Source organism: Manis javanica, chromosome 2, assembly GCF_040802235.1.
Source record: "Manis javanica isolate MJ-LG chromosome 2, MJ_LKY, whole genome shotgun sequence".
NCBI lineage: Eukaryota > Metazoa > Chordata > Mammalia > Pholidota > Manidae > Manis > Manis javanica.
Window position 1 is genome coordinate 86,155,214 of NC_133157.1, and position 25,677 is coordinate 86,180,890.

At 42.6% G+C, this 25,677-nt stretch overlaps 1 protein-coding gene across 24 annotated transcripts in view; it reads left to right on the forward strand.

Moving 5' to 3' along the window:
* Window positions 1-25,677, forward strand: part of LOC118967075 (uncharacterized) — an 86,311-nt gene that overhangs the window by 14,697 nt on the left and 45,937 nt on the right. For all 24 annotated transcript variants that reach the window (XR_012127817.1, XR_012127834.1, XR_012127825.1 and 21 more), the window contains exon 3: window positions 5,699-5,903. Coding sequence is in view for 5 of the 24 variants with exons in the window: in XM_073228828.1 (XP_073084929.1) it covers window positions 5,801-5,903 (103 nt within the window). In the remaining 19 variants the exon portion in view is untranslated. The remainder of the gene's footprint in view (window positions 1-5,698; window positions 5,904-25,677) is intronic.

The following is a 25,677-nucleotide window of genomic DNA, read 5'->3' on the forward strand; positions in this document are numbered from 1 at the left end:
AGAGAAAGAATGTGCTTTTAATAGCTCATTTTCATGTCTTATTATGTGACTTAATAAAAGCCAATGGTACTTTTGACAGACAACAAATTTGCTTTATTTCCTCAAATAAAATTGATTGGCTAAGAGTCCATTTTTGCTGTGCCATATTTGTGAATTTTTTTCTAATTTAAAATAGAAAACAAGATGATAATAAGAAAGAAAAAACAACAGGGAAAGCATTAGAGTCCAAGAGAATTAAAAAACCTTAGTAGCCACATATAAATCAAGTATAAAAATCAAATGAATAATCATATCTGACTTGATTGTTTATAGTTCATAATGCATGATCAAAACCGAAAGTTTATGTGGTATGACTGCCCTTGCATCGTTCACCATGTAAGAACTTATTCACTATGTAAGAACTTGTTCACCATGTAAGAACTTGTTCATTATGCTTCAGAAGATTGGAGACTGTTGAGAATTAGGCTTGGGGTTGATGAATGATGGTGCATTGAGTCCCCTATACAGAATTTTATTGTTGTTAACAACCATTTGATCAATAAATATGAGAGATGCCCTCTCAAAAAAAAAAAAAACCTTAGTAACATCTGTTCTAGTGTGGTCAGTGCCGCTGTGTCTTTACTTATTTTCTTTCTGGTGGATCTGTCCTTTGGAGTAAGTGGTGTGTTGAAGTCTCCTAAAAGGAATTCATTGCATTCTATTTCCTCCTTTAATTCTGTTAGTATTTGTTTCACATATGTTGGTGCTCCCGTATTGGGTGCGTATATATTTATAATGGTTATATCCTCTTGTTGGACTGAGCCCTTTATCATTATTTAATGTCCTTCTTTATCTCTTGTTACTTTCTTTGTTTTGAAGTCTGTTTTGTCTGATAGTAGTATGCAACACCTGCTTGTTTCTCCCTATTGTTTGCATGAAATATCTTTTTCCATCCCCTGACTTTTAGTCTGTGCATGTCTTTGGGTTTGAGGGAGTCTCTTGCAAGCAGCATAGAGATAGGTTTTGCTTTTTTATCCATTCTATTACTGTGTCTTTTGATTGGTGCACTCAGTCCGTTTACATTTGGGGTGATTATTGAAAGATATTTACTTACTGCCATTGCAGGCTTTAGATTCATGGTTACCAAACATTCAAGGGTATCTTCTTTACTATCTAACTGTCGAACTTAACTCACTTATTAAGGGATTATAAACACAGTCTGATGATTCTTTATTTCTCTCCCTTCTTATTCCTCCTCCTCCATTCTTTATGTGTTAGGTGTTTTATTCTGTACTCTTATGTGTTTCCTTTGACTGCTTTTGTGAATAGTTGATTTTATTTTTTGCCTTTAGTTAGTATTTGGTTGGTTTGCTTTCTTTGCTGTGAGTTTATTGTCTCTGGTGACATCTATTTAGCCTTAGGACTGCTTCCATCTAGAACAGTCCCTCTAAAATACCCTGTAGAGGTATTTGTGGAAGGCAAATTCCCTCAGCTTTTGCTTCTCTGGGAATTGTTTAATCCCTCCTTCATATTTAAATGATTATCGTGCTGGATACAGTATCCTTGGTTCAAGGCCCTTCTGTTTCATTGCATTAAATATATCATGCCATTGTCTTCTGGCCTGTATGGTTTCTGTTGAGAAATCTGATGATAACCTGATTGGTTTTCCTTTGTAGGTGTCCTTTTTTCTCTCTCTGGCTGCCTTTAATACTCTGTTCTTGTCCTTGATCTTTGCCATTTTAATTATTATGTGTCTTGGTGTTGTCCTCTCTGGTTCCCTTGTGTTGGTAGTTCTGTGGGCTTACGTGGTCTGAGAGACTATTTCCTCCTCTAGTTTGGGGAAGTTTTCAACAATTATTTCTTCAAAGACACTTTCTATACATTTTTCTCTCTCTTCTTCTGGTACCTCTATAATGCAAATATTGTTCCATTTGGATTGGTCACACAGTTCTCTTGATTTTCTTTAATTCCTGGAGATCCTTTTATCTCTCTCTGTTTCAGTTTCTCTGTGTTCCTATTCTCTGATTTCTGTTCTATTAATGGCCTCTTGCACCTCATCCTGTCTACTCTTAAGTCCTTCCAGAGATTGTTTTATTTCTGTATTCTACCTCCTAAGTTGATCCTTTAGCTCTTGCGTATTTCTCTGCAGGTCCATCAGCATGGTTATAACCTTTATTTTGAATTCTTTTTCAGGAATATTGGTTAAATCTATCTCCCCAGGCTCCCTCTCAGGGGTTGTCTGGGTAATTCTGGACTGGATCAAATTCTTCTGCCTTTTCATGGCAATAGAGGTAGTAGTAGTTGTAGGCAGGTAGTGCGTGTGTTAGCTGGGATAACAACGTCCCTTCCTGCACCTTGTCCTTCTCCGCTGCCTGTGCTGGTTACCTGCACATGGGAAGCAGCTTCCAGTTTTATTTCCTGAGCCACTGTGGCTGGGGCAGCCGTTGGGGTAGCCCAGTGCCCTGCCGGGAGAGGCAGGCACACCGGGTGTGCTCTCCTGCGTGAATGAGAACCCTTCGCTCCCTGTCCTGGCTTCCTCTGTCTGTGCTGAGCTGTTGCATGCCAGAGGAGCGTCTGAATCAGGCCCGGGAGGCTGTGGAGAAGGCTCTGGGTGGTTGCTGTAGTCGTGGCCACTCTCAGGCTGCTCCCCTGCTATGGCAGGGTTATGCCAGAGGGGGAATAGATGGGAGGCTGTTTATCACCATGAGGGGCTTCAGCGCTGTACTGCTGCCGAGGGGGTTTGGGCTCCTGAAGTTCCCCAGGATTCCCAGCTGCTGGGCTGAGTGTGCCGGGATGCTTCCATCCAGCTCTGAGGCTCCTGTCCCTTTAAGACTTTCAAAAAGCACTCGCTTTTCTTTTGTCCCAGGGGAGCCAGCTGTGGGGACCTGCTTGCAGATTTTACTTTTCTGTTTCTCTGATATCCAGCACACCATCCAATGTGTGTCTGTGTTCCCAGTGCAGATTACTAGGGCTGGTTATGTAGCTGTCCTGGGCTCCCACTCCCTCCCCACTCTGACTCATTTCCTCCTGCACAAGAGCTGATGTGGGGGAGTGCTCAGGTCCCGCCAGATTGTGGCTTGTATCTTACCCACTTTGTTAGGTGCTGGGTTTTTGCAGATATAGGTGTAGCCTGGCTGTTGTACTGTATCTTCTGGTCTCTCTGTTAGGTGTAGTTGTATTTGTTGTATTTTCAAAAATTTATATGGTTTTGGGAGGAGACTTCCACTGCCCTACTCATGCCGCCATCTTGGCTCTGCCCCCCTGCACATTTTTAAGAAAGAATATTGATTCAAATTGTTACAGGATAGTATATCAGTGCAATAGAGGGCATTCTAAATCAAAATTGGGGGTGCTCCTCAGATATGGTGTCATCCTAGTGTGAGAGGGCTGTCAGAATTCCATGGGAGCGTGCGGCCAAACTACCCATTCTGTGAGATAGTCCATAGTGTGGATGTTTTACAGGGGTGAGGATACCTCCATTATTTTCCTGATATATTGCTATGAATGGAAGCAAGTTCCATATAGGTTTCTGCGATTGAAAGCTCTCATCCTAGTCTCACTCAGCATCAGAGACATTGTTTCATGAGTGAGGACATGAAGTCCTAGAGTGATAGCGAAAAATTTATAAGGACAGCCATCTAGTCCAGGTGGCTCCCTTCTGCTTCTCCTCTCAGGAAAGACAACAGACATTCCTTTAATTCCTCCTCTGCCAGGCACTGACTCCCTAAATTCACTCCCTAATCTCACTCCCTAAACTTACTTCCCCTTGCTTGCTGTACACATAGAAATGCTGCAGGTACAGAAGCAGAAAGATATGTATCACTTCCCTTGCCTTTGTTTGGGGCTCAGACCTTGGGAGATTAGTCCCCTCTGAGCCTGCCAGTGTAAAAATAAAATCTCAACACTCCAAGACCTCCAAGTGCCACTTCGTTCTTCTGTCAGTGATCCAGTCCAGATTTTTCATGTTTTTCTGTAACAAGAGTAGTATGTGACTTACCAAAAGTTGCATTTGTAGTAACTATCATAGTTGATTGGACATTTGGACCTTGTCATTTCTGATGCAGAGGTCTTTCTACCATGTCATCCATAGCTTAGGAGTAATAAAATGTGTGCCAAAATTAAAATGAAATAAATTTAGTGATGTAAAATTGTTCATAAATAATTAATACAGTTTGTCCCACCATATGATGTATATAATAAGCATAGTTCACTTATAGTTTGATGTAGAGTAGTATAGGTTAATATCATATCTGATAGTATGTATCTCACCTACATGATAAATATTAATCAGTATGATCACCAGTATCATGATATATATGCTAGAAAAATAGGATACGGTAGCTATCACAGTGCTGAGTATCTCATCACATGATATGCATCAGAAAGCATTGTGTACCTGTATTGTCAATACAATGTGAGGAGACTTAAAGTCACATCATTCATTAGCCTTTGTCCCAACTTAAACAAGAATTTGAGTTTGAGCATTTGAGTGGACAAGAACAGGGGAATGATCAGTGATCAGGAAGCTGCTCTGATACTTTTGGGAAGCTTCCTCTATTTAAAAGTCAGGTGCCTGGCTTCTTTTGTCCCAGTAATACAGGGAGCATCTGCCATTAGCATAAAGCTCTCTGAGTGTCCCTGTAGCCTAAAAGTCTTTATGGATACCTGTTCTGTTTTTGGCATCAGCTTCTCAAGGTCACCAGTCTCAGTTGGTCACTGTGCCAAAGCCTTAGCTCTAGGCATCCTGTGGGTAGACTGGGGATAATGCAGTGAGACAGTGGCAATTGTGGAACATGAGCCATCTTGACAAAGGGCAGGCTGTTGAAGGGAAAAGGAGCAGGTATTGAGATGTGGCTATATGAAGGGTTTAACTATCAGCCTGAGGAGGGTAATGGGAAGGTGTCCAAGTTCACCTAGATCACCAGTGCCCTTTTTTTCTCTCACTGATTCAGCTCTTGGCTTTCCTTGAACTCCACCTAACTCCTGGATCTTGCCTTATCTCTTGCCAGGAAGAGTCTAAGGTACACTGTTACTGGCTTTGTACAGAGGGGTAAGGATATAGAACCTTGGGAGGACATATTCTACATAGGACGTAGAATCAGAGGTCAGAAGGCCTGTCCACTAAGTCTGTGTGGGAACTTGGGCTGTCATGTCCCAAGATACTGGATTAGATGCCCTGTGGCAAGCATCTCCCCCTCTATGCAACCACAGGTCCTTATGGATAATAATTGGAAGGCAGGCTTTACAGTATTTTAAGCCAATCATATACTCATACATGCAGTTTAGTGAGATTTATTATTAAAATCCTATCTTTAGTTTTCTGTAGTAAACCTAGTTTAAATCAAGTGTTTTTAGCTAACTTGTGCTTTAGAGCTAAACATTGTTGGAGGAGGTAAACTTGTCTTTAAGAGCAACCTGACATATTCCAATTAATTTTCTTTATCTTTTGATGGGAATGAAAATATCTTAGGAGAAAGATTTGAGAACTTCTTTGGTGTTTTCTTTTAGAATCTCTGGCTATTGCAAAAGAACAATGTGATTGCTTTGGTGCCAGTTCTCAGTATCTTCATTTCCATGGTTTCAGATGCTAATTCTAGTGGAATGGAGTATTACAGTTCCTATAAAACTTCTTCAAATTAAAATTGCAGGCTTGGGGTTTTGGGTAAGACCCCCAAGGATTTGTAATCACACTAAAAAACTCATTTAAAAAATGTTACAGGTAACTGAAGCAAAATACAAGCTGTTCTCTTGGTTGAAGTTCAACAGCACATGAAAACCTTGAGAAAGACATCATCAGTCAGTCAACAGTCAACTGGTGTCCATGACCGAGAATAGTCACTGTGAGATGGTGGAAATCCTGCCAAAGGTGGAATGGGCCCAGGAGCTAGAGTTACATTGTATTACAGACACCTTGCCTGTGCAAGGTAAGTGCAAAATTTATTGGCATTCTCTTCCATCAAAACTCTTTCTACTGCTTAGAATACATTGAGAATATGAGTTCACAATAAATCATTTCTGCAAAAATCATGCCAAGTGCCCTGTTTCCCACTTATTCCACTATCGATTTTGTCTTATGATTGTCAACTTTCTAAATAACTTCTGCATTCTATTTTAATCAATCAATAAATGATTCCCAGAACAAAGATTTACATTATTTATAAAAATATTTTAAAGTTAAAAGTGATTAAAAATGAAAAAGGGATTAATAGTAATAGCTTAATAAAAGATACATTATAAGGATGCCCTGATGATAATGGGTCCTAAATTTGTTTTCAGTCTATGCTTTGATAATACCCACGTGGCAGCTGTTTGTTTTTTTTTTTCTTTTTTTGAAGTAAGAAACATAGTATAGACTAAAACTAAACTAGTTTATAGTTGGACTACTTGATTTTATAACAGATTTTATCATTGTTATTCATAATTATATTTATGATTTATGGATAGAAAGTGAATCTGAATTTCTGCTATAAGATGTTAATCTAATTTTCTGGCCAGTTAGCTATGACTATAAAAAAAAGAAAAAACAGTAAAAAAAGTTAAGTACAAATTTAATTTTCAACATTACTAGTAAGGCTTTAATGAACAAACCAATTTTTAATATGATCAAATGTCTATTTTTGTCAGGAAAACATGTTACATATTTACATATCTTGGTTTAAAATTGCTAGGTACTTTTTTTAGTTCTCAAAAAGATTTTATTTATTTGGGACTCAGAAATATTGCTATAATAAAAATGTTAAATCTTAAACAGGTGTCATTTTTTAAAATGTATTACATTTGTTTCCTCTTATTATTTTTATAAGATCAGTGATTGGAGAGCATTACGTAGTGAGAGATATACAGCAGGAAAAGCATCTTCAGTGAGGGCCATAGATTAAAACAGGCTGTTTCCTAATGCCAAGGCAGTCAATGAGGATGGTAAATTCAATAAGTAATTTGATAAAGCTCAATGGTGATTTCAAGGCATTTGTTTGTTGTCCAGAAATTAGATTTAATGATCTGGTAATTGAAGGAGCTCTGGTTTTGATCATATCACATAATTGCAGTTGTATAACACCTTTTAAGCAAGTAGGAAAATTCTTTTTTAAATTAATTTTTCATGATCATATGTGAGTTCTTGCTTCATCTGGAGAGGCACCTGTAGTGTCATTAATAGGTTTCTTCCAGCTCTGCTAAGACAGTGAGTGTCTCTCATCATGTGTTACCTTGAATTCTGTGCCTTACCCAGAGTCTGGAGGGTCTGACTTACTCTTTGGCTCAGAGCCGTTTTTCTGGGTGATAGATTCATGGCAGACTATCAAGTGAAACTTTTGATGAGTTTTATTGTTATGTAATAAGAAGCCACTGTCTCAAGTTTCATGGATTGAACCTTATTCTATCCCTGGTTAGAGTTTTGTGGTTATGTAATGGTAAAGCCATTATCTGAAGTTTAACTGGGGCTTTATTCTATCCCTGGTTAATTCTCAGGTATAAGCAGTACTGAGACTATGGAATTTAGTCTCAGAATAATTAAAGACATTGGATATTAAGTTAGATATTAGCTATCTTTGGGTAATTATTGAATGATCCTTTGCCAATGTTAAAAGAATCTTTAGGGTTAGTCTGTGATAAGAATCAGAACACAAAAATATTAAACCTACTTTTATGTTGGTGATTGAAATTTAGAGTATTTTATTTAAAACAAAATTAATGTATTTACAAAATGCTGAGCATATATTTCTTGGTGAATACTGCCTATAGGAAACTACTAACTGCAGTTGCAGTTGATTGGGAAACACATAACATGCATCAAAGAGAGAAATTTCCAAGCAATATTATATTGGATATTAAGATTACATTTTTAAAGACTTCTTTTTTAAACTATTCAGAGGAACTTCCCAGAACTACAGGCAAGTAGCAGATGATGGCTTTATTATGCATAGATACTCTTAAACTTATTTTATACCAGTGTGGAGTGTATTTGATTTATTAGCATTATGGTAATATGACAATAATAGACCATAAGGAAAAAATAATAATAAAAACAACCACAATTATTGTGTTCATACAATCCAATACTATACTAAGTACTTCAGGTGGGCTAGCTCACTTTTTTCTTTAATTTTCACATAATCCACATGAATCCTAAATCTGTTTCCAACATCTGAGTCATTTGTATAAACAATTTTACAGTTTTTTTTAACGTCCATGTTCAAGGAAATTAAGTTTCAAAGTACAGCTGGAAAGTACTCTCTGCCAAAGAGAGATTCCCCTGGTGCTACCTAATCTTATTGTAAGAAGTTGTCGCTGTAAATTTGTTTTTTGACATACTAAGTGCGTGCCTTTCTCATAGACACTAAAATAAATAGGTTTTGAAAAAAAGCCCCTCACTGTACTGGTGACATCACCAGTATTATACATCTTGCAAATTGAGATCTACTTCATATTATTATCTTGTTTTTTTATATGAACAAACTGGGACTTCAGAGAGGTTGTATGCCTTGTTTATAGTCACAAAATTACTAAAAACAGGGAAGTCAACTAAGATATTCTCTTAAACACTGTGTTCTTATCCACTAAGCTGAATTTTCCATACTAGCACTATGGAGAAAAGTGGCTCTCAATCAGCTTGATCTAAAAATTGAATAATTTATTGACAGGTTTTCTTAGATTTTTATTCCTCTCTCATAAATCATACTTTCTATTACAAAAGAAAATGCAGTGTTCAATCATTGCCATCTCAACCTTTATAATAAAGAAAATCACCAGGTTTCTTGAACTGTTTGTTCCTGAGATGCATCTAGAAAGCAGTGGAAATCAAGTGAAATGAGAGTTGAAGTATAATGTGTGTTTGAACTTCATAATTTCATGGCTTACTTATTTTCAGTGTTTTCACTTGTTACCTGTCACAGCATGTATTTTATTTGAAGTCAATATTTGCGTATTGGTATTTTACAGAAGAGTGGTGGATTTTATCTGAGTTTACATTTTTATAATGATTACATTGTTATCTTCCTCAAATCTCTTTAATAAGAAATTGTGCAATTTTCATATTTAAGGCTAAGAGTCATAGCTCTAAAAAGAGTAATAGTTTCTGAAAGGAAAGGAGCGACACACAGCAGCAGTTCACCGGAGAATTCCTCTTTATTAGGGAAAGGTGCTGGGTTACATAGGAAGGGGCATGGGGTGATTGTGGTGTTACTTCTACGGGGCTGGTGGCTGTTGGCTAGGTGCTGGGATTGGGAGGGGGGTGAGAGGTGATTGGGCTTCAGGTGGTGCTGGCGGCAACCGAGGACCCCAAAGAGAAGCCGGAAGTTTGCCATCTTACTGGTGGGGGTCCTTCATTTCCCCCCTTTCTCCTCTATGGGGTTGTGGACATTGCTTTCTCTCTGACTGCTTCCTGCTGAACGGGGGCGGAGAAGGGAGTGAGGGCTTGAGGATTGGGAGGAGAGGGTTGATAGGACTCCTCACAGTAAGGATGGGTAGATGTGGACTTCTTCAGGTTGGAAATCAATGAAGGTTCCCTGTAACTATAGGTCGAGGACCTGTTGATTCCAATGGTGCCAAGAGGATACGGGTGCCAGGAGCCAGGCGTCTGCGGCCATTGTTTCCAGGAACAGTTTCCAGCGGGGAGAGGGGTCCATCTCAGCGTGTGGTGAGGAGATCACGTGAGGGTGAGGGATCTTCTGTGGCCAGAAGCTGGTAGTTCCTGAGTAAAAGCTGGTTGAAAGCTTGATTAGAGATTTTTCCGACTTGGGATTTGATGAACTTTATTATACAGGGTAAGAAGAGACAGGCAAGAAGAATGATTATTATGGGGCCTGCAATGGGCCAGAGCCAGGTGAGGAGGGGGTTTGTTAGTATTGAAAAGAATGGGTTGGAATTGGAAGCAGAGTGGAGGCTGGAGGCAAGGTCAGTGAGTTTGGTGATGTCAGTTTCTACAATGCCAGATTCGTTGATGTAATAGCAGCACTCTTCCCAGAGGAAGACGCAGGTGCCGCCCTTCTCGGCTGTAAGCTGATCTAAGGCCCGCCGGTTTTGAAGGGTGACCTTAGCTAGCGAAGTGACCTGTCTTTGGAGAGAGGCTAGGGAATCAGCAGTGGTTGTCAGGGCTCCCTCAAGTTTGGCATTGAGATCTCTAACTGCCCATAGAGAGTGACCCAAGGCTCCTCCTGAAAACCCTGCCCCAATGGCTGAGGTGATCAAAGAGATACCGACCATGATGGGAAGGAAAGCAGCCCATTTTGTGTGCGAGGGCAAGGGAGGTTGGAGCTCAAGAAATTCTGCCATGCTGTCAAGTGTAAGCTGTGGGATTAGGGTGACAAGAATGCAGGGTGTATTGGAGTTGGGAGGCAGTGAGTTGAAAAGACTGCCATTACACCAAAAGAAGTGTCCCAGTAGCGTAAAAGTCTTAGAGCCGGAGGTAGGGGTGTAGATAGAGAGGCAGTGAAGTGCATTGGAGGGGGGTGGAGTTGCACCTACACATTGGTGGATGGTCAGATTATCTGCGTATTCTGGTTCCCATAGGGGTATGTCTGCCAAGGGTCAGAGGGGTTGTCCTTCTGCATGGAAAGAGTAGTTGGAAATATTAAGGGGCACGGCGGCCAGCAGTGGGCACTGAAATGATGCACATAAAAAACAATTGGCGGTGTTGAGGGTGTGGTTGAGAAAGATGGTGGTGTCTTGAATGAGCTGTAACCAAGAGTAGGAGGAATAAGAAGATGAAGAGGTGCCGTCAAGAGTTTGGACAATGACTTTTTCGGAATGTCTGATACCTGATGCAACTTGAGAGATCTGGGAGTGAGAGGGAACATACTCTCGAGAGATATGAAGCATACCATGGGGGATCGAGGACCCCCTGTAGTAAACTGAGGCTGTGACTCCGGTGGCCCATCGAGAGTCCCAGGGATCTGGGATTGATAAGGAGAATTAGCCGTTGGGATATTTCATGAAACGGTTCGAGGAGTAATACTGTGGGTACTGGAAGTTACCCATGTAGTGAATGGCGCAAGACCAGCAGGGACATCCCCTGTAGGTGTCTGGCCATCGCCTGCAATAGGCTTGTTTTTGGTCATAGAGGAAGCAGAGGTAGGGAGAATAAAGGTAGCTGTTAGTGAACACTTAGGTGGAGGGAGGAAAGGGGAGGTATAAAGCCTCAGAGCAGCCTTTCAGAGGGCAGTCTGATGTGGCAGTGAGGGCAGTAACTTTTGTTTGATGCTGTGTGTAAGTCTGTCTGACTTTGAATCGCCATACAAAGGAGGCTGGGGTGGTGGGGAAGACAATAGGAATGAGGAAAAAAGCGAGAGAGCATTAAAGGAGGAAAAAGTCATGATTCGGGTATGGATGGCAAAGGGGGTGCACGGGAGATGCGGAGTTTCAAGGGATCAGATGGATGAGGCATAGTAGAGTAGACAGCATCTTGGGCTGTATCCGAAGGACTCTGGATTGTGACTGATGTGTCTTGGGTATCTAGAGAAGGTGGGTGCTGGGTATTTGGTTTCAACTTGGAGATATGAATCTAAGGGGTGACAGAGTTATCAAGCAGTAAGAGCTTGGCAGCTAAGGGGGTGCAGAGAATAACTGGGTGTGGACCTTCCCATTTCGGGGTGAGAAAGGGTCAATCCTCTGGCGGCTTATAAAACACTAGTTGGCCGGGCTGTGAGATAGGAGGATTTTGGGAGGCGGATGGATCAGGAAGGAGCCAATCCTGATATTTCCACAATTCAGTGTGGAGGAGAGAGAGTAGTGGAAGGGCCATATTGGGAGGAATTGGTCCTTTTTTAGAAGGGAGCCCCGGGGGTAGAATCCGGCGGCCGTACATGATCACAAAGGGTGACAAGAAGGAAGGTTTCTTTGAGAGGGCCCGAATGCGGAGTAGAGCTAAGGGAAGTAAGCAAACCCAGTCAAGGTGTAGTTCTAGAGATAGTTTGGTCAGGGTGTCCTTTAGAGTCCTGTTGGTTCTTTCTACTTTTCTCGAAACATGTTGTCGATAAGGACAATGTAAATGCCAGGGGAGTGAGAGCGACTTGGGAGAGGTTCTGGATAATTTGGGCAGTGAACTCAGGGCCATTATCTGATTGGCAGGAAGTGGGCATCTCAAACTTAGGAAAGATCTGGGTGAGGAGGATAGAGGTAACTGCGGATGCTTGTTTGTTAGTGCTGGGGAAATCTTCGGCCCATCCTGAAAATGTATCTACTAACACGAGTAGGTATCTGGTACGCCGTACAGGGGGCATGTTAGTGAAGTCTATTTGCCAATCTGCGGCGGGGACATTGCCCATTGCTTGATGAGCCGGGAAGGGTTGGGCTTTGAGTGGGGTATTAGGATTAGTGTGTTGGCAGATGGTGCACTTGTGGATAATTTGGTCAAGTAGGGTTCTATCTTCAGGAGAGAAAGAAAAAAAGGATTGTGAAAAATGGATCAAGGATTGGGGGCTGGGATGGAACAGATCGTGTAAGAAGCGGAAGAGAGACTCTTTGTCCTGGGAACAGAGGGTGTCTTGTGATAAGGCTAAAAGTGCAAGGGCAGATGGATTGTTGTCTGGTGTGTCTTCTGATAGGGCAACTGACCGGGCTACTCTGTCGGCTTTGTTGTTACCTCTTGCAATGGGGGAGTCATCCTTTTGATGTGATTTGCAGTGGACTATGCCTAGTCGGTGTGGGAGTTGTGAAGCCTCTAGAAGTTTAGTAATTAAGGCTGAATTAGTTATGGAATTTGCTTTTGTGGTGAGGAGGCCTCGTTCTTTCCATACTGCTGCGTGAGACAAGAGAATGTGGAATACGTACTTGGAGTCAGTGTACAATGTGAGAGACATGTCCCGGGCCAGAGTGCAAGCTCTGGTGGCTGCAATGAGTTCGGCCTGTTGATTGGTTGTACCAGGGGGTAGGGCTTGTGCCTCAATGACATCTTCGAGCGAGACTACTGCGTATCCTGCATAGTGGGTGCCCTCATGTTTAAAGGAGGACCCATCAGTAAACCAGATGTGGTCAGAGTGTGAGAGGGCTCCTTCAGAGATCATGGAGTGGCACAGACGGAAGTTGTGAAGGGCTTCTAGGCATCATGTGAGGGAGTATGAGGAGAGCAGGGTAGAGGAAGAAGAGTGGCTGGATTCAGGGGCTGGCAGGGGAGGAAAGAAATGTCTGGATTTTGGAGGAAAGAGGACAGTAAGGTCAGGAGTCTGGAGGGAGGGAGAGTCTGTAAACTTTTGTAGGTTAAGAGATCTTTTAGGTGATGTGGGGACAGAATGGTAAGGGGCGTCCCGAATGTTAGTTTATGAGCTTCTTTCTGCAAGAGCTGCCCAGCGGCTAATGCCCATAGGCAGGGGGCCCATCCCCGAACTGTGGGGTCTAATTGCTTGGAGAGATAAGCTACTGTGGCAAAGGATGGGCCATAATATTGGCCTAGGACTCCTAGAGCTTGACTGGACCTCTCATGAATGTATAATGAGAAGGGTTTTGACAAGTCAGGGAGATGGAGAGCTGGAGCTTCCACAAGGGCTTGACGGAGCTTAATGAAGGAGTGTCGGGGTGAGGATGATAATGGTTCTTCAGGGGGGCCCTTGCTGAGGTCATATAGGGGTCTTGCCAACAGGGAGAAGTTAGGGATCCACGCTCTAAAATACCCAGCCAGGCCTAGAAAGGATAGGATTTCTGTCTTGGTTTTGGGAACGGGCAGGACAGAGAGGAGTTGTTTTCTGTCTAAGGTAATGTACTTTCTTTGTTGAGAGAGAAGGAATCTAAGGTAAGTGACAGAAGGGGAAGAGATTTGAGCTTTGAGGGGGGATACCCAGTAGCTTCTGGAAGCTAGAAGGTTAAGTAGAGACACAGTGTCAAGTTGAGACTGTTCTCACGAGGGACTGCAGAGTAGAAGATCGCCTACGTATTGTAATAAGGTGGACTTGGAGTGATCATGATGAAATGGTTTGAGGTCCTGAGCTAGGACTTGTCCAAAAATATGGGGACTATCTCGGAGGCCTTGTGGCAAAACTGTCCAAGTAAGTTGCTCAGAATGTCTCGTGCATGGGTCCGTCCAGGTGAAGGTGAAAAAATCTTGGGAGGAGGGGTCCAGAGGGATAGAAAAAAATGCGTTCTTGAGATCTAGTACTGAGAAGTGGGATGCCGAGGCAGGGATCTGCGATAAAAGGGTGTATGGATTTGGAACTAAGGGATGGATAGGGACATCGGCCATGTTGATGAGGAGAAGGTCTTGGACAAGGCGGAAAGATCCGTTGGTTTTTTTAACAGCTAATATGGGGGTATTAAATGGGGAGTGAGTGGGTCTGAGGTAATTTTTGCTTAAGAGATCTTGAATGATGGGTTGGAGGCCTATGAGGGCTGAAGTGGTTAGGGGGTATTGGGCCTGTTAAGCGATCTTGAATGATGGGTTGGAGGCCTATGAGGGCTGAAGTGGTTAGTGGGTATTGGGCCTGACAGATATACTGAGAGGGGTCACATAATTTGATAGAGGCAGGAGGACATAGGGCCACGGAGGAGCTTGTAATGTCCAAAACTTTGGGATTTACAGGGTGTATGAGGGCGGAACTGGAGCTTTCATTGGGTAGAGGGGGTTGTCGCCTATGAGGGCCATCAGAAAGGGAGTACTGGGGGCTGTGGGAGTGGATATAGTTATGGAAACATGGAGGAGAGAAACGATGTCTCGTCCTAGTAAAGGGATGGGACACTGGGGCATAACCAGGAAGGAGTGGGAGAAAGGTATGGGATTGTCTTGGATTGTACATAAAAGGGGGGGGTTTTAATGGGAAAATCTGTTTACCTCCTACCCCGACTATAGGAGTAATGGCAGGCGTGGTAGGGCCACGGTATTCTCGCAAGACTGAGAAGGTGGCTCCTGTATCTAGGAGGAAGGAGATGGGGCGACTGTGTACTGTTAAAGTAACCCTGGGCTCCTGTTTGGTGATGGAAATGGTCCGGCGAGAAGCCCCTGGGCCCCATCAATTTTCTTCTGGCAGCCTCACTACGGCGGGCTTAGGATGGGGGTTGTTCATCCAGCCTCCCCTTCGGGTGGCTGGGCAATCACGCCCCCAGTGGCCCTTTTTGTGGCATCTGGGGCATGGGGTGGTAGGAGATCTGGGGGAGGGGCATGCCCTTGACGAATGTCGTTCTTGTCTGCACTTGAAGCAAGCTCCTGGGGGGCGCTTGTTTGTAGAAGGGCGCCCAGGTTGTGGTTTTATCAGCTGGGCCAATATTTGGAAATTGGCCTGATCAGCCTTTTGTTTACGGCGTTCTTTCTCCTCCTCCCAGTTATGGAAGTCTTTAAAGGCCACTGTTAGGATCTCAGTCTGTGGGATAGTGGGGCCCTGTTCTAACTTTTTGAGTTTAGCTTTAATGTCGGGGTAGCTTTGAGCTAGGAAGTATGTCATAAGGACATGTCTTCCTTCAGGTGTTTCTGGGTCCACGCTGGTATACTGCAATAGGGCTTGAGTGTGTCTAAGAACTCGGAGGGGGTTTTGTCTCTGTTTTGAATTATGTCTTGGAGCTTTTGAAAATTGACTACTTTACGAGCTGCCTTTTTCAGACCTGCTATTAAGCAGGAGGCAAAAATATCTCGAGAGCGGAGACCCACGGCGGTGTTATAATCCCAGTGTGGGTCTTGTTCGGGGACAGCAGTGGGGCCAGGGGGATAGGTGGTGTCAGTCCTGTGGGTTTTGGAAGCGTGCATTTGGGCAAAGTCCCAAACTCGTCTACGCTCTTCAGGGAGGAGAGTATTGGCCAGGAGCATGAAAATGTTATGATGTGTGTGGCTGTAAGACTGGAGGGTCCATTGAAACTCCCTGATGTATGTTGTGGGATCAGTGGAAAAGGAACTTAGGCGTTTCTCTAGTTGGGCTAAATCTCCTAAGGAGAAAGGGACGTGAATGCACACGATGCCTTTGGGTCTTGCCACCTCCCGGAGGGGGGCGAAAATTTTGGGAGGCCCTCGGGACCGAGTCTGAGGGGGACTGAAGGGTTCTGGCTCAGTGTGTGTGGGGGAAACAGGTGATGGGGGCAAAGACATGATAATTTTGGGAGGCCCTCGGGACCAAGTCTGAGGGGGCAACGACGGAGGAGGCTCCTAGAACTTAGTTAGAGGGGGGCTGAAAGGCTCAGGCTCGATCTGCGGGAGGGGGGGAGGGGGGGTGGACGGAGGAGGAGGGGGTGAGGTGGAGGAGGAGATGGTGTTGGAGGGAGGAGAGGAGGGGGAAGGGAGAGGATGGGAGGCTTCTGCGGGGGTGGAGGCAGTAGCGGCGGCGGTGCTGGAGGAAGGGGGAGGGGCTTTTGTAGGAGAAGAGGGGTAAGGGAGAGGACGGAAGGCTCCTGCGGGGGTGGAGGCAGCCCCAGGGGTGGAGGGCAGACGGGTTGTAGGAGGGGGAGGGGCCGAAGGGGGAAGCCTGTATGGCGGAGGCTCGTTGGCCGGGTCAAAGGTAATCGAAGAGGGACTGGGAGTGTGTGGAGGGGAGGGAGACGGCCTGCAGGCTAGGAGAACTTGGGATGGGGAGCAGGTGGTGCAGATGCTGGGATTTTGAGCTAGGAGGCGAAAAGCTTCGATATAGGGAATCTCCTTCCATTTTTTCAGGCGCTGGCAGTAGTTAAAAAGATCGTGAGTGATGTTAGGATCAAGAGTTCCCCCTGCGGGCCATTGGTTGTTATTGTCTAGGGGGTATGTTGGCCAATCTTGGGAGCAGTATTTACGGAGAAGTCTTGGTTTTATATCAGGCGTCAGGGAGAGGGTAGCCAGATGCTTAAGCAGGCATTCAAGAGGTGAACTTTCAGGGAGGGATGAGGAGGCTCCCATGGCTAAAGGACAGAGAAGGAGACAAACAGGAGAAGATGAACGGAGATCCTCAGACTGGAAGCATACCGCAAGGAGACAAAGGGCGTCCCCGATGATCCTTGGTGGTCTGCGGAAACTCGTATACGAGTTGGAATTTCTTGGGAAGTGTGGATTGTCACCCAGACTTCCCTAAGAAGGCAGTCACGAGGTACCTAGTACTAGGAATTTTCGGCAGACAGAACGGATTTCGGCGGATGGAACAGAAGGAGGTGGGGGTAAAAAAGGGAGCGTTCTCATCTGCAAAGGAGTCACCTTGTTTATGGCTGTTGGAGGGGGAGCCTGAGGGTCCGCCGCAGCCGTGAAGGCCTGAGGCAGGGATTTATGGCTGTTGGAGGGGGGCCTGAGGGTCCGCAGCAGCTGTGAAGGCCTGAGGCAGGGAGAGTTCCCTCCTCGTCCCCGAGTGTCAGGGCCGTGCTGGACGATCACGGTCAATGGCGCTGCGATAGCTCGGGGAAGAGCGACCCACTCCGGGGGGGAAAACTTACCTAAAGGCCAGAGAGGAGTGGTGAGTGTGATGAGCCAGCACTGGAAAAAGAGGACGAGGGCAAGCTGCTGCTGGTGTCAGGGGGAAGACGGGACCCAGTTGGGGTGTCCTGTCTCCCGGGTTTTGGCACCAATGAAAGGAAAGTAGTGACACACAGCAGCATCACCGGAGAATTCCGCTTTATTAGGGAAAGGTGCTGGGTTATATAGGAAGGGGCATGGGGTGATTGTGGTGTTACTTCTACGGCGCTGGTGGCTATTGGCTAGGTGCTGGGATTGGGAGGTGGTCGAGAGGTGATTGGGCTTCAGGTGGCGCCGGCAGGAACCGAGGACCCCGAAGAGAAGCCGGAAGTTCGCCATCTAACTGGTGGGGGCCCTTCTGTTTCTATAATAAAATGCATTTGAAAGTTATTTCCTTTTTTAAAAAATGTTGTTTGGATTAGTTTAAACAAGGGCTTTAAATTGTTCCATTAAATAAATTAGTTGAAATAGAATTGGAGGCTTTGTAGACAAAACTGTCACCTTGGAATAATTGACTGAACTTAAATTCATGTTAAACTGTGGGGTGGCAAAGATGACACATCAAATATGGGCATTGCAAATAATATTTATTATATGCATTATTTTCAAGGACTTATCTATAAATTTAAATAATGAGAATGTGCTCTTTGTTTAAATAAAACCATGCATTTGTAGTAAATCAGGGAAATAAACATCTATTCAACAGAGACGTTTTGTGGTCCTGTTGGCCATCAGCAGGACTGGCTTGTTACTGGCTTACTCTGCATAATGAATTCCTCCGAAGGAAATCTGTGTAGTTGTTGAAAGGCTTTGAAACTTAGTTGGCTACCTCACAGGAACCTTTTTCTGGACTGTCTTTATTTATAATAAATGCATCTTCCACCCCCTGTGAGGTCTCCAGGCTGAGTGAGATGGCCAATGTATTCCTTTTAATGGCCACAGAAGTCATTTAGAAAAGGTCTGTGTGATGTGAGTGAGCAAGAAACAGAAAAATTATGGGGGACATATCATAGAAGGCTTGTGTGTCATAGTGAGGTCTTAGACTTCTTTCTGAGGTGGGAAACAGTTTGAGCAGGCCAAGGGCACATATTTTAATGGGATTATTCTGCCTACAGCTTAAAGCAGGGAGATCAGTTGGGAGGCCAGATGATTGCAGCTTGGAACAAATATGGGGGCCTAGATGGAGAAGATGAAAAATGTTCAGATTCTGAATGTATTTTGAAGATATAGCTGATATTATTTGCTGAAAGATTGTATACAGAGGAGGGAGATATAAAAACGTATACTTACATTTTTTCATACAAACAATATTTGATACATGGATTGACTCTTGTGTCCCAATCTGATTCCTACATTGGGTAATGCAGTGTCACATACGGTATACCAGGTAGGCCGAAGGAAAAGTAGTAGACCACCTCCACAGAAGATGCCCCTACTATGTTCAGTTGCAAGTGTCTCTGCTGAAAGGGCCTACAGATTTTACTTTCTAATATTAACTAAACTAACCCTCAGAAAAAAGAAAAGTGTTTCCTACCAAGAAACTGGACTGAAGATAATCTAATAATGCAAGTAAGATGTAAATGGCATTGCCAAACTTACCTGTGTGTGTGGTGTGTGTGAATGTCCTTTTGAAATTTCTATTTTTGCATATGTTTTATAATGGACATTAAGGTCTATATATTACTAGCATGTATATTGTTCACAAGCAAACATATATTGGTGATGCATGCTTCAGAGCTCCTCCTTGTTACTTTTTGCAAGAAAGTATTCCGACCACGGCCTTTGGATGGACTGAGCTAAGAAGGCAGATATCATAAGCCTTTGGTTCTGCTTACAGAACCAAAAGGTAGATAACTTGAGAGTCTATATTGTACCTGTGCTATCTTCAAATCTTTGACTGAATCTTTATGCAGCTCTCCTTCATGCCTCTGTGCACTGAGCCAAGGGTTGGGGATACCAGAGAGAAATGACTGTAAATCTCCAGTTGAAGACAAACTAGCATTAAGGTAGCCATAAAAGTCTGTCAGACACCACAGAAAAGGGTGCAAGAGCACATAAAATCATCACCTACCCTAGTGTCTGGTGTCAAGTTCTTAGAAGAAAAGATACCTAATTCAAGACCTGAAAGATTGAATATGATTTAGTCAAGCAAAAAGTCGGAGCTGGGGAAGGTAGCTGTTTGCTAAGACCACTAAAGCCACCTGTGCCCTTTTCTTTCTCCCAAGTATCATTGGATTGACACATGCATGAGTGAGGAATCTGAACATTAGAGAGAAACCCATACATCTTTAATTTCTTCTCTGTAGAACATCCTTGTGAACGCCTCCCTTTCCTATAACCCTCAGGCTTCAGCATAACAAGGACAATGATAATGACGTGCCAGCAGCTGCTGCAGAGATGGCTAAGGATGTTCTCAGTGCTTCACATTCCTTCAATCATTTGATTCAGGCAAGAATTCTATGGGGATAGGTAGTATTGTTATACCCATTTTACTGATGAGAAAACAGATACAGAAAAGTTCTTAGGTCTCATTACCAAAAAGCAACTGGGTCAGGAGTGAAACCCAGGGAGTTAGGCTTCAAAATCTGGGATGGTTTTTTTTGCCACTATTGGCATTGCCTCCAAGTTAGCTACAATTCTCCTTCACTATTTCTTAACTCAGCAAATATTTACCAAATGCCTCCTATATGACAGTTACAAAGATAGAATTACCCAGGTTGGGAATTACAAGGCAGAAAAAGCCTGGATATTTGACATAACAGATATAAATTCTCTTGAAGAAATTAATTAGCAAATATTGAATACCTGATTTCTACTAACCTATGGGTGTGGCACTATACACTATTCCACTACAGATGTACTTAATACTAAAGACTTATTTGGAATATAAATATATAAAAATATAAGTTTTAGTGGTTAAAAAATTGAAGATTTTACACCTGGAAACTGGAAATGAAAAATATTTGACATATTAGTTGAAAGGGTAAGGGTAAGCAGTGTGGGAGAAAAAGAAGAGAAAATTTTAAATTTTATTTTTATAGGTTGATTTGACAATGTATTAGAGAATTTTACTTAAATATCAAGGTATTCATGAGCTAGATGAAGATGAACTTATAAGATAAGCAAATAAATTATTTAGCATTAGAATACATTACATATGTTTAAAAAAGACACTGTTGTATTTTGGGTTTAATATATGTTCTGTGTTATTTTTAGCTTCTTGTAAGTTGATGGAGAAAGTTTATCATTTCCCTTTTATTCCATATAAATTCTTCTGAACTTCTCCACTTTTCTGCACTGTCTGTATCATCCTAAAGATTACATTGCCTCTGAAAGACTGATAGAGTTCACTGCTCTTTTTCCAAAAGTAGTTTCATCTTTTGCAGAGATTGAGATTGATGATTTTCTTCCTGCATATGAAGAACTAGAGTATTTCATCATCTTTTTTCCTCAGGAGCAATAAGAATGCCAACCTGGCCCGACTGCACAGAGACAGTAACATCAAGGAACTGAGTTAAATATTTCCTTGGCAACAGTTGTGCAGGCACTACCTCACTGATTATTATCTGCATATCCATTTAAATTTAACCAAAAAAAGTGATCTAGATTCTGTCTCTGGCCTCCCCACCCTGTCCCCTCAAGGGCAGGGGCCAGGTCTATTTATCTTTTTGCTTCCCATCCCTTAGGATGGTCCTTCATCTAGTAGCTGGTAATAAGTGTTTATTGAGTGGATGAATGAATGGATGGGCTATGGGATAGCTTGGACTAAAGATTCAGCCAGCTCCTAATTAGTAAGAGAAAGAGGAGACAAGGAAAACCAGCTCATTGCTTTTCATTTGCAGCCAGAGAAAGTCTTGAATATCCACGGAAATTGTATTTTCTAAGCATCATCATCCTAGGATCATGTGGTGTACACACAGGCAGGCTCATAAAAAGTTAAAATAGACACATTAACAAATCCAGTTTGTAAGCATTGAGAAAGCTGCTCTTTCCTGATGGTTGATTATTTGGCTCTTCACTCCTCATTTTGTCATGACCTGATTTCTGTCTGTTGTTTTTAGAGAGCTCCAAGCCTTGCCTCAAGTGTGTTTATTGTTCCTCATTCAGCTGCAGCTTCTCCATGGAAATATTATGGAGCTGCATCAATCACTGTTTCCTCAGTATTTGGATTCACACCCAGGGTTCTGACTCCGCCGCCGCTTCTCAGACTTCTGGCTCCCCATCTCTGGCAGTCGATAGTCCTCATCCCGACCTGGCTCACTTGGGTCAGTCTCCTTCCTGTTCACTCCATCCCTGCTTCTGAGCCTGGGACCTGCTGTGATGTTAGTTCTTCCATCAAATACAATTCCATGAGCCTATATGGATATGTATTACTAATTCTAGAAACAATTTCAGTACAACTAAATTGCTTGAGGAAAAAACCCAGCAACTGTCAGCTTTGTGTTCTTAGCAGATAAGCACAGTGTCTCACACGTGGCAAGGCAATTGCTAGAGAAATGGTGGTGGAAGAAAAATTACCATTTGCTCCCATTTGCCTTTGGAGTACCCATTCGATCAGAATACTGTTCACCTTGCTGTCAGGGGCCTTATTTTTCTGTTTTAACTCATCAATGTATTGGCCTAATTTTCAGCTTTGGAACAATTTGAGTATCTTCAAACATCTCTTTCTAAGCATTTACCATGTCTAAGGTTCAATGTAAGGTACTAGAATATTTTATTATATCACTTTCTACACTTCTTATATATCCTTCTCAGTTAGAGTATATAATTTGGGACTGTTATTTGTTTATCTGCCTTTCTTTCCCACCTCTCTGAACTCTCTGGGGGCAAAAGTTGGAACTTATTAATCTTGTGCTCCTAGCAGCTAATGCACCACATGGCACATGATGGGTGCTCATTAAATGCTTGGTTCCAGAGTGGATGAATGATAAACAACAGTGACAGACATATATCAATGAACTCTTGTCTAAGGCAGAATGAAAGAAATGCTAAATAACATACTAATAATCTGTAGGTAGAAAGAGAATGGAAAAGATCATTATGGGGTGATAATTTTCTTCTGAAGTTTTAATCTAGAGGGATTTCTTAAAATTTACCTGTTTAATACAGGAGGAATTTATCTGTCTCAAAAGACACCCAGAAGAATGAAGGCTGACAAATGTCTGAAGGCAAAAACAAAAAATAAGGCAGAATACTTCATTTTCAATCCCTGAGGATAAGCTTCAAGAAAAAAGACAGTTCAAAGAATAGTTGTTACTTTTATTTTTTCTCTTTTACCTGCTACAGATGAACATAGGCCCCTTGTTTACATCTCTGCAGGAACACCTGTGCTCTGGCCAAGCAGCCCTGCTTATTTAGGGGTAATACAAAAGTGCTCCTTAATAGAAGAATATATACAAAAACATAGTATCTATGAACACTTTTCCAGCCTTTTAAGTTTCTTCTCATCAGAATGAGGTCAGTCTTGGAATTGTAGAAATTTTAAGTGCAGTTGTTCTCAATTCTCTCATTCCTAGTATGCATTTCACAGCCAATAATTTGTAATGCGGCATTTATAACACTAAAATGAAGTTTGTAAGTAATATAAACTACACACATAATTTATATATAACTTCAAAAAAGTGCATAATTTATAACATTACACATGTCTCAGTAAGTATAAGTTTGGGCATGAATATATTAAGAGATACAATAAAATGCTGACCAGGACACATTCCATTGCTGAGGTAATGTTGCTAATGCAGACCCCTGCACAAAGGTGATATCTAAATGGGTGTCCAAATGTATTTTCTTGGTAAAGTACTGGAAAACAACAGCAGAGAAATATGGCCATTCCTTCACATACAGGTTTAGTGGCCTTCCTAGAAAATTCAGGGAATATTAAAAGCCTTGAAATGTCCTTATGTGTAACTTAAAGTTAGGTTCTGGGCTCAGGAAATTATAACTGGGATTTTCACTTCCATAAATGTCCAGTGGGATTTGGAAACCATGTGAAATATCAGGACAGTTTTTCATTGGGAAGGACTGTCCTGAGCACTGCAGGACATCAGGCACTCCCCGTCCCTGCCCACTACATGCCCATCTACAAGTATCTCCACAATCTTTGGGGAAACCTTGTCCCTTGCCTTAGCAGTTTCCACAGCCTTCCCCCAGGGGGCAGTGCCAACCCTGCTGAGAACCACTGCCTTCAGGAAAGGGATTCTCTACATTCTGAGGCCTTTCTTTGTTTCTGTCCCTCTCCCCTTTTAAAAGTGCACAGGGAGATGAATCCACATTAGTAATCTCATCTAATTCAGGCAGTTCCTTGCCTAGCACCCCCGTGTTTGCACCTGCCTTTGTGTACCACCCACATTGTTTTTACTTTGGGCATAGTACTTCCTAGCCTGTGTAGCAAACCACCTGACTGCAGTTCTGTCTCCTCCATCAGATAAAGAGCTTCTTCCTCCATTCTTTCACTCTCATCTCTGTGTCCTCCAAGCCTGACTCTAGGCCTGGCATAGAGTCGGTGTTGGTTCATGAAATGGAGAGTATGTGTTACTGAACTACTAAGCATTCTTAAGGAAGTCATCAAAGAAAACTCTAAAATTTACAATTGCAGTGATTATTTACAATACAGAATAAACATAGTACATTTGGGGATTTAAAAATTAGATGAAGTATTTTCCAGGCTGTAAACTGAGAAAACTGGAAATGATAATAATGGTTGAAAAGAAACCACATAGATTCATATAAATGATTGGGAACATAATTCCAAAACTTTGGCTTAGAACATACTAATTTTTGACATCTTGTCCTTAAAGTCCAATAGCCCATTAGTACTTACAGCATATTAAAATTATTTGTTGAGAAGTTGATGCTGCCTTTTGACATATACAATGTGTATTTTTTGGTGCCCCTGCACCAGAGTAAGGAATAACCAGTCTGATCAACCATCTAGCTGTTAGGTCCATCTACCCATTCATCAAGTCACTCTACCTCTTTCAGATATGTTGTATGTTAGGAGCTCCATTTCCCAAGCCATCTACTAGGAATCTGAGAAGAATATAATGTGCTTTTTGCTTTCCAAAAGGTAGAGTCCTGTAAACGTACTGAGGCTATGATGCAGTATGAGATACTAAAGTTCACATTACTGTGGAAACATGGAGAGTCACCAGCTGCCTGAGGATGATTTTTGTAGTTTTCATGTAAGTAGTGGACACCCACATGTGCTTTGGAGAATAATGGTGTGGCAGACATGGAGAGATGTGCTCTTAGACTCTGTAAGAAAGGACTATGTGCCCAGTTGTGAGGAGTGTGGCTAGCTGACAGCTTCCAGCTAACAACACCTCCAGGATCTATCCCCTTATTGGAGCAGAGGTCATACTCTTTTTAGGGCAATGACTGGGCAAGGTGGAGCTTGGGCCTAGGTATTTCTGGTCTATACACATTTCATCTAACAGCCAAACTTTGCTCTGGAGTTGCCACTGGGCTGATAGAGACTTTGTCAGATTTGCATAGTGAACAGAGAGCTCCTCATCCAATTTTGCTCTTGCTCTTTCTCAGGTCACTCCCAATAAGCCTTTTGTGTTTCTAACTCCATCTTACTATTTGCTTCTTGGAAAACCCAACCCACACCACTGGAAAAGAGTTTGGTGTGAGAATGGTACTCGAGGCAAAAGGAATAGCATGAGGACGTGGAGGCACACAGTGGGAGGCCTCTTCAGGAACCGGGGACAGATGTGTTGTGGTCAGGATATAGGAAATGGGGTGCTTGAGTCTGGATAGAAGGTGAGAAGCCCAGAACGTAAAGGTTCTGGTATGGGGCTTTTTCCTGAAAGATAAAGGGAGCCATTAAACATTATTTTCAGAGGAAAAGTACAAAATGGAGAATGACTAGAGCAGGGAAAACAAAGAAATCCTTGTGTCCAAATTTCATCAGAATATCTCTCCATTTAGTATTCTATTTGTAAAGAAAGTTATTGTTCTCAATTTCTTCCTCTTCATGAGGCTAGGTTATTTAGGTGGAGCTGCAGTGCTTCCTGTCCCACGTGGAGAAAGAAAGCGTGTTCACTTTACTGAGGGGAGGGAAATTTTGCGTCCCTGCTTTCAGACTTAATGTTCTTGAGGATCAGCAGAATCCAGATTATGTTAGTAACACCTGAGGCTGCGGTTCTTGGTGCTAATTGGAAGTTGCTTCTCTTCCTTTATATTGGCCATTATCTCAATCTGCCACCCTATTTGAATCAGTTCTTAAATTTTCTCCAATTTACATACACTAAGATTTAGTCTGATTTCTCATTTCCTTCGGATACATCTGTATCATTTTCCATTTATTGACAAGTTTGGACATCGCCATCTATTTTGCAGGTGTGTACCTGTGTGTGTATGTATGCACGTGGGTGTGT